The sequence below is a fragment of the Toxotes jaculatrix genome, chromosome 9, assembly GCF_017976425.1.
Source record: "Toxotes jaculatrix isolate fToxJac2 chromosome 9, fToxJac2.pri, whole genome shotgun sequence".
Lineage (NCBI taxonomy): Eukaryota > Metazoa > Chordata > Actinopteri > Toxotidae > Toxotes > Toxotes jaculatrix.
The window spans coordinates 21398035-21414763 of record NC_054402.1 but is presented as its reverse complement, the minus strand read 5'-3'; the positions used below and the strand labels follow the sequence as shown (position 1 = coordinate 21414763).

The window sequence follows — 16729 nt, the reverse complement described above, 5'->3', positions numbered from 1 at the left end:
AGCTCTAGTGCCTGTCTCCCCGGGCTCCAGCCCCAGTTCTCGCCCTCTCCCCCAGTGCACTCTTGACCAGTACGCCCATAGCAGATGGAGATCAAAGAAAACTGTGTCACCACCCGCCATGACTCGTTTAATCACCCCTCCCCTTTTCTCTTTCTCTCTGTTACTCTCCCTCTTTCTATCCTCCCACTCCCTTTCTTTCCTCACTCCCGGGATTTGGAGCATCAAACATTGATTTGTCTTAATTTCTAGAGCAGCTGTGAGCGTACATGTGTGTGTGTGCGTACAGTATTCGCCTGTGTGTTGCCGTATACTGGATTCTCATCCACGCTGGGTTGTGGGCAGTGTGATTGTGTTTGGGTGCATCACTGTGTGTGTGTATTTGCGAATGTGTCAGGGCTCCTTTTTCCAAGTTAATCCCTTAAGAAGAGGTGTGGTTCTCTCTCTCTCTCTCTCTCTCTCTCTCTCTCTCTCTCTCGCTCTGCGTTCCCTCTCCTCTCTGTCCCTCACTCTCAAACGCAATATCATCACATGCTCTCTCGCTCCGCTCCTCTCATCTTTTTCTTGTACTGTTGTTATTGCTGTGGCCGCTAGTCTGAGGGAGTTCTTTCTCTCTGCTTGTCATCTCTGCTTCTCCTCTCATCCGCTGTCGTTCCTGTGTGAGATGAGTTCTTGTGGCGAGATGGGGGAGGCCATCGAACTCAGGTGAGTCAAATGCAGAGTAACTGGTGTGAACTTTGTGTTTATGTGTGTGTGTGTTTGTTTGGGAACTGGCAGGTGGCATCCAACATACATGTGCATATTCACTTTAAGGCATTTATGCACACACTTAACAGTTTGTGTTATTGTGCACCTGGGTGCGTTTTGGTTTCAAACTGGGTCGACTGTTACCGTAGCAATCAGCACCTTGGGCTATTTTTCTCAGCCTCACCTCTTTTTCTGTCCATCAAGTTGACCCTGTTTCAACAAGGCAGAAATCTGTGAGCTCTATAGAGGTCAAGAGGAGAGCTGTAGTTTTCATGATAGCGATAACTGTGGTTTGTTGCTGTTGTTGTTGGGTTATTGGCTATGGTGGTATTTTCAGTCACTGCCAAAGTGATAATAGGTCTAGTCTATCCCGTATCCACAGGGCTCATAGCGGCTAATAGCCTTAGCAGATGCATTAGCCCCCATGCCCATATGGAAGAGATTAAACCTGCTAAATTGCGCCCAACGCCCAACTTTTTTTTTCTGGCATAGTGTTAGTGCCTGTGCATGTTTGTGTGTGCATGTATAGATTTGAGGGTGTTCATAAATATGTGTGTGTGTGTGAACACTTGCGATGCACATTATTCACACAACAGAATAGATGTGTGTTTTCAAGCCATGTCAGGCTGAGGGGAGGGACCACGCTGCTTAAATTCCCTCCCAGATTCAACACTTCCTCCCTTTTTCTTACTTTCTTTCTCTTCTCTGCCCTCATGATGATATAAATGAGAGGGGCAGCTCTCATGTGTTTTGCAAAATAGAAAAAGAACAAAGTGAAGAGTGAGAATACTGGGGACGACAGAGACCTCTGTAATAAGTGAAATGAGGACAAGTGAAGAACGGCGAGACTCAACAGGAGGGAGAGGATGAGAGGAGGGGTGTGAAATTGAAAGTGGAGTTTGACAAGGGCAGGGTGAAAATGGGATGAGGCAAGAGAGCAAAAAGTCAAGATAATGTCGATTAATCATGGAGAAAATATGAATTTCCTCCCATTTTTTCAGCAGAGGAAGCTGGAGATAAAAATAGACTGAAGATTTTAACACTCTGACAAAATGGGGAGAGAAGGAGTTTGAAAGAGGATGGAGACATGAGGTGAGGAAAGAATAGATATCACTGAACACAGAACTTCTTAAAAAACCACGAGACCAAGGTTGAATTCTGCTTCTTTTGACTGTGAGAAATCAGCGTTTATAAATTCTGTCTGCAGAGCCAATCCCCGGGTCACTTCTTCTCTGACACAACAGTCTGATGTAAAATCTGCACAGCTGAAGCTCAAGGGTGGGGCTGACAAGACACTGAGAAATTAAAGCAGCAACAATATTTATAGTGTTTAAAGTCATGTAAAGTTGGTGGTTTGGAGTTCACTAAAGTGAACTCGTCCGAGTCCTGAAGTTTGTAGTGTTCTGATTTAGTTTTAAAGCAATGGCTGTAAAGAAGTTGTAAATCTGGAGCATTGGAGTGTTGGTGTTAATGGCTACCAGCCTGCGATACATCCAGGTTATTTTATCATTTCCCCGTTTTGTGAGTTTCATCTCGGACCATAGAGATGAAAGTGTGCCGCGCACTTTGCTGTCATATCAGTAATGTTGTACAGATGATAAGCTGCCCTGTTGTGGCACTGGTCTAGACCGATAGGAGGGAATACAAAGTGGGAACACAACACGACAATATGATACTGGAGCATATCGACTAGACTGCTCCACTTCACGCCCGGCTGCACTGTGTTTAGATTAGCTTCTACGCGCACACACACACACACACACACACACACACACACACACACACACAAGTGTGCACACTTTTCCTGTCACAGTTACAGACACACTGGCATGCTGGCATGGACATGCATTGACACAGATGCATGCCATAGACTCCTATAAATGCATAGAGGCACACATTCAATCACAAACACATGCAGAGCAAGCGTGGTCTGTACCCTCTGTGCCTGCTGTTCCAAGGGCAGAGGGGGATTTGGATATTGTTATGTTAATCTGTCTCTCTTTTGTGTCTTGGAACCCATTCAGACACACACACACACGCACACACACAGACACACACACAGACACACAGACACACACACACAGGTATGGGTGCATTCGAGCATGCGCAAACTTATGTGCACAAATGTGTGCATGCATCACGATTTATGTTCACTGCAGGACACAAACACCTTTCCTTACAAAAATAGACAGGAAGAAAGTCACCCTGGAGCAATGTACACACACAAACACACACATGCACACTCAATCTTCTCCAGGCTTAACTTGGGTGGGTGGGAACTGAAACAGTGGCAGGAGGGGCAGTGACACAGCACCGTGATAAGCCTGGAGGAGGAGGAGGATAATAGGTGTGGGAGCTGTGTGCGCATGTGTGTGTCTTGTGGTGTTGAGTTGACAGTGCATGTGCATACACTTGTGTGAATGCGTGCGTGACTTCAAACGCGCACACACACACGTCTCCCAGGATTCACACACACTCACACTCTCTCTGCAAAGCTAACACACGATGTAATTTGAAGTTTCCCAGCGACATCCTATTTGCAGAAAAGACTGGGAAGCAGATAATTTTAATTGCAGGATGTTTTCTTAGACTCCCAGCTTTGGCAGACTGACCTCCTCATTCAGCCAGAGGACCAGCAGCATCAATTGTTCCTCTGCATTTGCTCCTCTTCTTCACCCAGTGTTTTATCATAGCTGTGAATTTAATTTTATTTTCTTTTTAATGGAGATTAAGGCTTTTATTGAATTTAGCTGATCTCACGGTTATTTGGCGTGTGTGCATTATGATTTGCATCTACTTTATGGAAACATAATGCCTGTCCGTTCATGACAATGTGTGTGTGTGTGTGTGTGTGTGTGTGTGTGTGTGTGTGTGTGTGTGTGTGTGTGTGTGTGTGTGTGTATCAGTGCCAGTAAATCTCATTTAGCTGTAGTCAAACCATGATGGAACTGACTCTGGAAACCTGTCCTGCTTCCTGGATCTATTCATCTTCATAGTGATGACATTTAAATTCATTCCAATGTCTTCCTCAGAGTTTAAAGCTGTCCAAGTTATCTTGTCATAAGCTTCACTATTTGACTACAAGGTGTCAGCATTATATTTTATGTCTCTTTCTGGTTTAGTTTACTTTACAATATATTCTAACTTTCTTCAGAATGGTCAGAACAAACTGTTAAAAGAGAAAAACGTTCAGAAATAGTATGGTGACTTTGACTCACCTGGAATTCTTTTTTTTTTTCTTTTAGGTCTTTTGAGGTTCAAGATTAGCTTTTTCGAACCTGATCAGATCTATATATTTATAAGGGAAGTTGTACTTTCATACAACCTGGGTCCTTGTTTTGTAGTTTTGACCATCATTCCTATCAGTGATAATAAATATCGTACTCACAGTCTTGATTGCTGGCATCTGGAAAAGCAGCAGCAAATGACCAGTGTGTAGTATTTAAGGGGATTTATTAGCAGATATAGAATATAATATTCATAATTCTGTTTTCATTAGTGTAAGAATTGTGTTAGCTTACAATGAGCCCTTATATCTAAATAGGCAGCAAGTCCTCTTGCATGAAGCTTGCCATGTTTCACCGCCATGTTTCTACAGTAGTCTAGAAGGGACAAATCAAACTAAATACTCACTCAAGAGGGAGACCTTTGCAGTGTTACACTGCCTGAAGGCCACCGTAGGTTCTCACACATGCTTGGATAGGGAGAGGTATTTGGTTTGTTGCAGTCAGCAGCTTCACTGCTAGATGCCACTAAATCCTACACACTGGTCCTTGACACAGGATTTATGCTTGATTCCAGGGCATTAATAGAGGCCCCGCTGTTGATACCTACAGTGTTGGACTTGATTTACTGTATAGTTCACTCTGAACAGTTTCTACCAGCATCAGATACTTGTAGGAGAAAACACAGGCTGTCCAATCATAGTTCCTGAGGTTCATTTCCAAATAAAGCGATTTAGATAATCTGACTAAACCGCTGGCTTGTTTACAACTTGTCTGATTGTCTGATTGCTTGTGCTGTTTGTCCTGTCAAACCATGTTTCCAGGCCTCTGAGGCAAAGTTTTAAGCCTTAACCACTCCAAGAGTAACACAGATAACAAATAGCAAAAGAAATAGTTTGTGACATTGATCTAGTATTTATCATTCCCTCAGACATGAACTGCATCAAGGGGAAAAAATAAGTCCCACATCATTGCGTGCGGCATAAAAAGACCATGCAGTCAAGTGAGTGGTTAAAAATAAAAAGCCTTTAATATATACACCAGCTCATCTTTAAAAAACTCTTTTGATGATTAGGTTTTTTTCCTCTCCAAGAGCACTAATGGTTGTAGGGGACACTCTTGTTTTTATTCCTTTTCCTCAGACATGAACTTCATATATCATTATATTCTGTCTCTTCCATCTGTGAGCATGAGTCATTTAGTTGCTGCAGACAAGTTTTGATTGTAGACCAACGTGTCAGTGACAGAACTGATCCTGGATAAGCAGGTTGAGTCACCTCTTCACCCATCTATGTGATCGTCATCACGATGACAGCATCTTTCTCACGCTGCATTCACCTGTTAATGTGATAACGCACTGAATTCCCACACTGCACTGCAGCCTGAGTCACAGAGGGACGTTCAATCTCATTATGCAAGATGACCACCACCAGCCTGCATGCTCACACCTACACACACACACAGAGTCAGACACACGCACTGACTCTAATTATATTAGGACAGCTTTCTGTAATGCTTCACCCTGCCCAGAAACCCCCCTGAAAGATCATATTGCATTAGAGGGTGAGAGGAAGGACAACAACGTGTTTGTGGGTCTGCCAGTCAATGTCAAGTTAACTGGCATTTGTTAAGCTTGTTGACATTGTGACACACACTCGCTCTCTCTTCTTTCTTCAATTTCATCGAGCTTATTCTCCTCAGACACTAGTGTGACCTACATGGTGGGTTGGACACAGTAAACGGCAGCAAAAGAAACTATTAATCATGAATGTTAGTTGCCACCGGAAAATAATTGCAGCCTCTCATAGGAATTGGTTCAGTACAACTGGAATTAAATTCATATAGTAAAATTTCATCCTGCTGTCAGGGTTGCAGCCTTCTTGCTGAGGAAAATGTACAGAGAAATGACATTGCGGTGTCTTTTCCTAATATAAAAATCAAAATAAATTAAGTTTATTAGTGCTGGTGTGTTGCAGGATATTGAATAATTTGTTGACAATAAAGTTAGAGTGTAGCGAATGTATCGCTGCTGTGTCCTCTTTGTTAGATTTAGAAAATATTAACCCCACAGGAAACACCTTGGGGAATCTTACTGCACGTAAACAGAACTGGCTTCACAAACAGAATATTTTACTGTATGGAAAATCATTCAAGGACATACCACCCCTCTGAATTATATGGTGTTATGAGTGGTATTGACCAGTACTACAGTATGAGGAGCGCTGCCTAAAAACCACGATGGATTGTGGACTGGTCTAGAATTTCAATGACAGAGAGATGTATGAACCCACCGACCCCTTTTTATGGAGTGGACCTGGTTTATGGAGCACTGTGAAGTGTCGAGACAGAGATCAACAGAGACAATAGCCACAGAGGGTGGCAGGCTGATGGTTAAACACATGGTTTTGCTTCACCTGCCACTGTCCATCAGTCTGTATACACACACAGACGCACACACACATACACACACACACACACTCCGAGTCTGGACAGAAAGAGCCATTACTGATGCATTATGGTCATTTTTGCCTCCTCACAGAAGAGTGTGCTTCATGAGCCACCTACACATTGTACAGTATACAGTCCTCCACTGATCCGTATGTGCAATGACTAGAGAGGCTTAGGTTTTTTATATTTGCTCTAAGTAGCAGCTGCACCCAAGGGCATCTATGTCTCATATGGGCTCAGATTTGACAGCATGAGCACAGACTGTATAATACTGTGTTTACATCAGTGTTTCAGCTGTAACGTTTCCTCTTGTTTCTTGTGGAAGGGACTTATTGATATAGTGATTTGGACAATTTGGGGGATTGTGTTGTTTTCCAGCCATTATATTGATGTGCTCTCCAGGTCTGACTTGGCTGTCTGGGTCTCTGATATGTTTCAGGACACAACCCCCTGTACTTTTCAGTGTTTTAAATAGGGTGGAAAATTAGACCAAATCTGACAGTTTGGTCTCAGGTAGAAACTTGAAAATTGGTGAATTACTTTAGTTGAGGTTGCTGTAAGCTGAATGAACAACTGGGGCCTGGGGCCAGATCTTTCTGATTTTCACACCTAACCAACACCTTCTCCTCTGAAGCCACTAATGTCTTTATACAACTATTTCCACATAAGCAGAGCTTCTTCCCAGGATCTGCAAACAGATTGATGTGTAGAGTCTGTGTTCCTCTTTTAAGTCTGACCAAGTCCAAGTCTGAAGTCTGTCTCAAAAAAAATGATTTCATTCTTTTCACCTAACTGCCAATAAAAAAAGAAGCAAAGAAGCTTTTTCCCAAAAATGATTGTTTCTTTGATATATAGCAGTTGAAGGGAGACTTTGCTGGTGAGCATACTGAGTTGTCCATTTGTGTGTCTGAAAATGTGCATGTCCCTATAGAGCCATATTTCCAGGAACGAACACTGACCTTAGTTCGCTCTCTGTCTCTGTCTTGTCTCTCTTTCTTACGCATACACACATTCATACACACTCCTGGACGGCCTCATAAACCACTGCAATGAATAAGGCCATCCTGTCCTGGGTCAGGCTTCAGTCTAAACACAAGTGCCCTGGTTTATCGCCGCTACGTCACACTCCTTTATTTTTTAATCACATGCACACACACACACACGCACACATCATTCAGACAAACACAGACAACCTGTCGCTTTCTGTTTGTGTGTGAGAGGAAGAGAGAGAGACAGAGAGCTTTGATGATAGTAAGTGTCAGCATCTCTATCCAGGTCACTCAGTGTCAGTTAAAGTCTGCAGGGCCCAGAAACTGGGTCAGTTTTCAGTGTGTGATGTGTGTGTGTGCGTGTGTGTGTGTGTGTATTTCAGCATAATGGGCCCGTGTCTAATGTGTGTCTGCTTTAACTCTATTAACTAAACCGTATATTGGCTAATATTAGCCCAGAGATGAGTCACCACTGAGGTGACATTAAATGCTGGTTATAAAATGAATGGAGGAGAACCTGTGTGTGTGTGAATGTTAATCTGAGTGCACAGACTTTGTTTTTGTCTCTAACTTGGCTAAAATAGATGGAGTACTAAGGTAGCCCCCTCAAAACGGAGCCATGAAGTACTGATACCAACCGAACTAGGCAAATAAAAATTACATTAATATAAAGTCTCAACATGTATGACTCTCTTGTTAGATGCTGACGAGGCTGGAGGATACCACTTCCTGATAAAGCAGCCTTTAAGTTGTAATCTGTTACTTTATTTGTGGTTAATCATCAGTCATTTATAGTTTGGCCATAAGCCAAGAATGAGAACGAACTTGTCAGAACGGCTTGTCAGAAAATCCCTTTTCTTTTTCTGTCGTAATAAAGTTAAACATGCTAGCAATCCATTAATAAGTACTCACAGGTTTTTTACTTTGCAACAAGCCATGGAGCCTGCTGCTCTAAACGTTAATGAGTTGTTAAAAAATGGGTTTTGGTCCAGATCTTCTGCAGTCCTTTTGAAGAAGGTAAATGGTCAAATGGTCTGCAGTCTACAATCTGACAACCCAAATGTTCTTCTTAATGACTTATGACTGTTCTATAAAGCTTTAGTGAATGATTTACTAACCACCTTTAAAAACTAAAACTAACTACTGATGAGACATACAAAACCAAAAAAAGTGATACTTGCTAAATTTTGTTACCTATTCTAAGCTACCTTAAAGCTGCAAACTCTACTTCTTTTTTGGCCACTAAACACAGCACTGACATATTATGAACTTATAAAGTTGATGTCGTCGACTTGTTGGCAAACAGTTGCCTGGTTACAGAGTAACATGATCATTCATTTGGAGCCGTGTCTCTGAGCACCTGATGAACTGAAGTCTAATATTCCCTCACCTTTTAGCTCTGTTTCCCGTCTCTAACAGATTCACAGGTTAAATATCTGTTTATTTCAGCTACTCAATGCTCTGACATGACTGGGCGGGAGGGAGCCACCCCCGCGACCTGGGCCTAAACCCAGATAAGCGGCAGATGATGACATGACATGACAATGCTCTGATATGTTCACCAGATAGGGCCAAATTTTGTTTGTCTTCTGTTTGCTGCGGGGCTGGATCGGTTTATCTGAACTTTTTTTCTGAAACTTTATCTACATAATTCATATTATAAATCATATGGCTTGTTTACATTGATATATTTTTTTTAAAATCCCAAAACAGTTCAATTAACACTAAATGCAGCTGTAGTTTTTTCCACTAGAACTTCCACTTTTTCTCTGAGTCACACTGAAAGCTTCAGCAAAACACATCAGCCTTTCAGCTGTTCAGCCAGTAAGACACAACTTGAATTCAGCTGAACTGAGAGGGGGAAGCAGAGCGACGTACACTGTGTCCATATAAAGTGGTCAGCTCAGTGATGACTAAGCCAAGACAATCCCCTGCTGTAACGCAAACACACACACACACACACACACACATACACACACACACACACACACACACTTGTTCCACCTCTCGCTGTCCCCTCCTCGTCTCTCCGGAGCTTCACAGACATATGGCTTACCGTAATGCGAGGTGGCAATGACTCATAGTGTATGTGTTTGCATTTTGTGTGTGTGTGTGTGTGTGTGTGTGGCACCATCACCCCTTCTCTCCTCTGTCTCCCTCCTTATATGAGGTGTGTTTTGCGACCATCTGGTCAAGAAGACGTGTGAGGGAGGAGTGTGTCCCATTTTGCCAAAATCTCTGAGCCGCTGTTGAACACAGAACATCTGGATCGGGGAGGAACACTGTGTGTGTGTGAAAGGGACGGAGAGTGCCAAACATATCAATCAGACTCACATCTGGCCAGCACAAAGCACAGCTGGACACACATGAGTTCATGCAGTCTTAGCACAGATTATATGGAGTGAATACATAATGACATTTTAACTTTGGAGGACTTTGAATACAAACTAATAAACTGCTATTAATGATGATTAAAAACAAAACACACACACCCACACTGTTAATGACAATTGTCCCAGCCTGCTAACAGTTAATACACCAACTTAACAAGCTGAAGAAAAATGTTCACATCCCCCCCCACACACATTTTATTGCTCTGTGCGCGTAGGTGAACTTTTCATGCTAAATTCATCGCTGTGAAACCCATTTCCTCACATTCACGTCGCCACAGCTGCAGACTTTTAGCTTCAGGCCCATTTTTTGCATCCGTCGTTGCATCTTTTGGACCAGAGCAGAGCAGAGAGGAGATGTGGTGTATAAACACAAGTGAAGAAGAAGAATAGGGAGGAGCGGGGGAGGAAGCAGCGATGAAGGGAGGTCAGCTTGGGTGAACAAACGCAAAATTCAGCGACATAACATCATATGATCGTAAGTCATCTCTCCTGCCATCGCCTCTGCAACAATACATTCCAGATGGCTGCTAACTCAAATACTGGATGGGGAACAACTATGTGTTTTTTGGCACCGGGCCTCCTGTTTGTGTAGTCTACACTGAAGTGCTTATGAGTTTTGCGTGGGTTTATGACGAGAGCGGGATTTCATTTGTGCCGTTGATTTATAGATTTATTTTGATGTTTTGCATCTTCGCCTGCCTGCCAACCCACCCCCTCTGTCTGTTTTGTTTTTTTTCCCTCTCGTCTTTTTTTTTTCTTCTTCATGCAGATGGTTCTTGTTGTACGGGGTGAAGTCACAGCTATGCAAGGCCTTTGCATGTTGCATGCTGGGTAATGTCTCCACCCTAATGTGTCTCTACAGACTCCATCAAAGAACATTTACTACCAGATTTCAGTTCATTTCACGCTGTGCTGCTCAGCAAGAGGAGGACTATCAACTTGTTTTCACTCGTGTTTTCACTGCACTCTGTCTTAGGTCATATTTTTATGTCCTGTTGCCAAGATACCTGTGGACTTTATCTTATCTGTGTATCTGAAATGAAAGAAACACTTTTTTTCCACATTGACACCTAAATACATTTTGGAGTACATTTCATTACACATATGTATTCATAAAGGAAAGCATTTTTTAACTGCTTCATTCATGAAAGCAGCAGTTCAACATTTTGGGAAACACTAAGGTTAGTAAATTCCATCACCTCTAAAGATGCACCTCCAATGTTTTCTGCTCAAAGTTATTTTGCTTCTCTCATCCGTACAAACACATTAAAGAAAAAAGTAACATTTGTGAAAAGTAAAAACAGGAATTTGCCTTTTTATGAGGAGTAAAATCACCAGACTTGTCTTGGCTCTGACCAGTTACTTCCTGGAGTTTCCACCGGCAGCAACTCAGAGCCAAGAAATAGTATGGCACATAAAACATCATAAAATGGCGAACTGTCATTTTTATAGTTTTACAAGTTTAACAAATGAGTCTGAGAGGTGCCTGAAGCTGGATTTTTTTTTAAATCTTTGCACAGATCAAGGCTGACTCTTCCCCCTGTTTTGTCTTTATGCTAAGCTAGACTAACCAGCTGCAAATTTCCCCAAAATGTCGACAAACCTTTTGCTTTAAGATAGAGTTTATATTAATGCTGCTCATTTATTGTCTTACATATTTTACCTAATGTTTGCTAATTAATACATTACTCTGCTTACATTTGCTTTAATGTTAGTGCAAAAAATGTATATAAACTATTTGTGCTGATTTGTTGGTCTGTCTCTTTGTCCTGTCCTTCTCCTTCTAGTCTGTGTTCCAACTAAACTTCGCATCAAACCGTGTAACCCCCCCCCCCCCCCCCCGATTCTCCAGAATCCATGACACACACTGCATCTGTATGGAAACTGTTTGGAAACTTAGATATTGTCAGTAAAGTTAAAATGAGAGTTTCTAATAGACTCCGTAGCAAAGTTAATGACCTCAAGTAATAATAGTAGTAATTATAGAGGGAACCTTTAGCACAAATGCCTTTAGTAAGATAAAATCAAGGTGAATGCGTTTCACAAAGAGAATATACTTTTCAGTCTTTGAATCCATAGCTCGATGCTGCAAATTTCAACCTCAGGGACATCTTGGTGCTTGTGATGAAGGTTCTGTTTCCAGTGTACTAAATGACCTCTGTATGAAGAACAGGATTATTTAATTCTCTCACCTCATTTCTTCATTCCTCCACTTCTCCCAGTGACTTTTCCCTCGTCCTAGTACCCTCAGTTCATATTGCTTCATTTCTGCCTCTCTCCCCTGTGGCCTGGTATCAGATGCCAGTCCTATTCGCTCACTCCTCCTCCTCCTCTGCTCCCGCTGTCCCAAACCATATGAGGGCAGTTACAGGGCGTCTTGTATTCCCTAACCAACATCTCCTTTCCCCCACCCTGCCCCAGTAACTCCCCCCTCCTCCTCCCTTGTGGGGTATTACGCACCAGCCTGCTCTCACCCCTTCATGCACACACGTTCACACCTGCTTCAGCAGTGTTGGTGCCAGCCAGGTGCCAGTCATTTGGCGCTTTGCCCAGAAATGACTGGCTCAAGCCTTGACATGTGTGCAGATCTAACTGCAGAGGGGCCTGTATGTATTTGTGTGTATGTGTGTGTGTGTGTGTATGTGTGTGCCTGCTCTTGGCAGGGGACACATGCCTCTCGTGCCAGCAATGAGTGTGGCCACACGAGCTGTGGCATTTGAATACTCTGCATTACACACATATCTGAGTGTGTGTGTGTGTGTGTCTGTGTGTGTGTGTGTGTGAGATGGACGAAAAGATCTAATTGCACATGCTTCCGGCCCACCAGTAACACCAATTACCAGTAACACAGCAGTGATTATGAGAAGTGATGTGTCTGTGTGTATATATATTTGCATTTAAACCCTGATCTGTGTGCAGAAACGCAGAGAGAAGGTTTCCTCTCTTCAGGATACAGCACACTGCTTTACATATGGACATTACATGTCTTCAGTGTCAAATCTGTGCTCTTTCACACCCTGTAATAACCAGGATGCCGATTTATGGAGCAACCAGACGGTAAGAAAATAAAATGGAAAAATAAAGAGCAGAGAGGGAACATATGACATAAATACTTATTTTATCCATCCACAGTTTTTACTTAATTACTTAACAGTTTTTAAGATCATTTAAAATAGTTTTTTTTTACTGACTCTGAGGTTCTTGGTGTGCTTAATGGTTGGATTTAACATTGTGGATTTAGGAACTGAAGCTTGCTGGCGCCTCTCTTATCAGATCAAAATGACTTCAATATAAAGAAAGAAAAATGGACTAGTTTGTACAGAGACTGAGGAAAGCAAGAGAAAGAGGGGCCTTAAAGTCAGATTTGAAGTTTTTTAAGTAGATAATAGAGGAGCTACAGCTGCAGTTAATTCGGTCTTGATAAGCGGAGAGGAGGCACACGATAAGAGAGATGGTTTCATTGTACTCCAGATCTTCTGTTGAGGGGGGAGGTGACTGTGGAGGAATGAAAACAGTAATTATCATTTTTAAGCAGGTCATGTTTTGATGGCGTCATGTTTCATTATGCTGGGAAATTAGCATAGCTAAACAGGCCAGCAGGCTGAATGGTCTAATTAAGCAGCGGAGAGAGGACTGTGTGCTCAGAGACGGATCGGAGTGTGTGTGTGTGCTGATCAGTATTCGCTCAGCATTCTTGATGTTTCTTGGAGAGATGAAAGCATGCTCTGTGCTTTGTTTTCATTAGTGTTCTTGCTCTACCTGTGTGATTTGTACATCCTCTCTCTGAATGGAGAATCAATGGAGCATCATGTCGGGAAGTGTTTATGACGGTCATGTGCTGACTGCCTCGTTAGGGGTGATTACTGCCTAATGAGCTTGAGATGATCAATGAAATCGATCCCACTTCAGTCATAATCCTGTATGAAACACACAGTTTCTGAACAAGTGGATTTTCTTTAAATTATCAGCACTAATAACTAACACAGAGAACTAAACCAGTGTCCTTTTCTGTGTCCGTAGTACCAGGGAGCACGTGACCCCGGAGATGAACAAGCTTCGTCAGAGCCTGAGGAGGAAGAAGCCCACCTACGTGCCAGAGGCCAGCAGACCACATCAGTGGCAGGCAGATGAGGAGGCCGTACGCAAGGGCAAATGTAACTTTGCTGTTCGGGTGAGTTTCCAAACCCTCTTGAGCAGTATAACGTAAATTTTTATTTGTTTCTTTCCCAGAGAAAATATATTCATATTGACTCAGAACACATGTCTGATGTAACCATGAAACGTGCTCTGTCTACTTCAACTACATAAATCAGGGGGCCACACACGGTGGCAAGTGAAAGTTCCCTGGGTTGAGACCTAGACCACAGTACATTACTCACGTCAGCTCCTGTATAAGGACGCTCGACAGTTACAGGTGATCCTCATTTATTCAGCACTTTGTTCTTGAACACAGAAGAAGAGCAAACCCATAGGCGGCTTGTGGACAAGGTCATTGAGATGCTCTGTTTACAACTCATAGCTGTACTGTAGGTCAAAAATGTAGCAGTTATTACATATTGTATTTATATCGTATATGGTTTAACATCTAAAAACGTTTCTTTATTTACGTTTCTCCTAATTATTTTCTGAGATTAGTTTTAAATGTGTGTCAGCAGTTTGGTATATTTTGCTTTTCACAAAAGAAGAAGTAGCTTTTGAGAACTGCACTTATATTTGTTTTCTTGCTGAGAGGTAGATGAAAAATCAATCCAACTTTCATGTCTGTATCCTAAATAGTGTAAATAGCGGCTTCCCTCTGCTTCCAGTATTTATACACTGGTTGCTGACTGTAGCTTAATATTTAGCTTACAGAGATGAGTGAGATCAGCTGTCTTACCTCACTCTTGTTCAGAGAGCAAATATGCAAATACAAGTATTTGTTTTAAAATGAGAAAACTTTGAATAAGTTCATAACATTTGCATTTTAATGTCCATGTTAAGATTAGCATACCGTACCTGAATAGACCCAGAACTGACGTGGATAACGTAAATTCTAAATGTACTATATTATACACTGCAGAGCTTATTGTCTTTTGTACATTATAGGGCTAAACTGTAAGAAAGTCTGTGGCTAACAAGAAAAACAAGACACTGACCACTGACCTTGGACTGGCCGTTAGTGATATTTGGCAGCATGGGAATTTGAAGCTTGCGCTATTTATATCCTCGTGCAAAATAAATAAAAACATCTTGATATTAGTAGGACTGAGGAATACTGGATCCTCATAAGAACCATGAGCTGTTTTGCCTTTGAGTAAAGTGCAAACTCTAATTTTAGCTCTCAGCTGAATGCCATACATGCGCACTATAAATGCAGAAGAAGCATTATTAATGGCCCAGTTTACTGATAACCAGCTCTTGTCTATGTCGCTGAGAGCCAAAGTGATTTGTTGAAGAGCTGGAGAGACAATGGCAGAGAGAGATAGAGGGCAGAGAGGGAGAGATGACAACGAGGTGGAGTTATAGATTAAGGAGACCACAGGAAATGACAAGGTGAGAGATGAGGGCACACAATAGGGGAATGGGGGAGGGGTAGAGACACATTGTGAGATATGAAATGAAAAAGTCAGAGATATAAAACTGGATAAGAGACACGACATGAAGGCCGGAGACTGAATGGTGGAAACGGAAGAAAAAGAAAAATACGAGGCACAGAGAGAGAAAGAACAGAGGAGAATAGGAAAAGACAGAGAGCTAATGGAAAATGGTCCTGATGGCAATGATCCACAGAGTTAACAATGAGAAGGGCAGTGAAGTGGGACTTTGAGCTTTACAGCAAGAGATGGCAGCTTAAAATAAAATAAAAAAAAACCTCTCAGAGTCTTTATTACTGCCTTTTTTCCCCCTCTGTATTCCCGTGTTCGGCTTTTCTTTCACGCTCACTTCTCTGCCTTCTCTCTGTTTTTCTCTCCAAATGTATTCACGAGTCATGCACTATTAATGCCTCTTCAAGAGCTGCTGAACTGCACCAGAGGAAAAGAAAACTGTGATTCTGAGCTCAACACAGAGGAAAAGCCGACTTTTTCGAATAGCACAAAGTTTGGGGGCGGGGTGGGGGGGTGGAAAGTTTAACAAGTGACGCAAACAGATCTAAAAAATTACATAAATGTCCTCAGTAGATGGCTGGTTGGTTGACTGATTTTTTTTTCTCTTTCCTGTCACGCTTCACCCACCACCTTCACTTCCTCTGGATATGGAAAGTAGTATAGATGAGCTTCCCTGTTTACAAGCAAATAAAGCATCTTGCTGGAAACAAGAAAAAATATTTTTAGAATTAAATTTGTATGTTTCACTCATCCTTGCTTTTCTAAAACTTTTTCCACTTGCATGAAGGCCGCAGGTAGTGAGAAATGTTACTGAACCTTTTCAGCCTGTTACTTTTACGATTTGTGCGTTCAACCACCACTCTTCTGGCTATAAGCAGGCACTTTTTAATTTCTTTCTTTTTTTTTTTTTTAATTAAATGAAATCTCAATTACAAAACCTGCCACACTTGGTCACACATTGTCTACAGCAGGTGTTTTAATCCAGGGACAAATCTCACCAAAACTCAGAGCTCTCCTTAAAACTCTGAAAACTCATCTTCCTTCCATCCTCATCACTTGGCTTCTGACTCCAGCAGAGCTGCGGGAGCTTTAATTGTGTCCCTGTGGGCTCTCCGTACACCACAGAGCAGAACACTGGAGAGACAACAAAAAGGGATGTGAGGCTATAAATGACTCTAGTCCTCCCCTCTCTCTCCCCTGTCCTCATTATCAGCAGCAACATGCAGCAAATCCAGTATGGGTGCTTATTAGCTACTCGCCTGTCAATTTCATAGCACTTACAGAAATACTGATAGGGACTAATGAGGCTTTGGTTGCTTTTGTGTCACTTTCTTTTGTTTTGACAC

At 42.1% G+C, this 16729-nt stretch overlaps 1 protein-coding gene across 3 annotated transcripts in view; it reads left to right on the top strand.

Annotated features, from left to right (window-relative positions):
* The window catches only part of numbl (NUMB like endocytic adaptor protein), a 58025-nt gene that overhangs the window by 25676 nt on the left and 15620 nt on the right, over positions 1-16729 (top strand). The window contains exons 1-2 of one of the 3 annotated variants that reach the window (XM_041047088.1): positions 604-702; positions 13819-13969. In XM_041047088.1, the coding sequence (XP_040903022.1) occupies positions 662-702; positions 13819-13969 (192 nt within the window). In that variant the 5' untranslated portion in view covers positions 604-661. Of the gene's footprint in view, positions 1-603; positions 703-12745; positions 12856-13818; positions 13970-16729 lie in introns of those variants that run through there. The other 2 variants (XM_041047087.1, XM_041047089.1) reach the window with 2 other exon arrangements.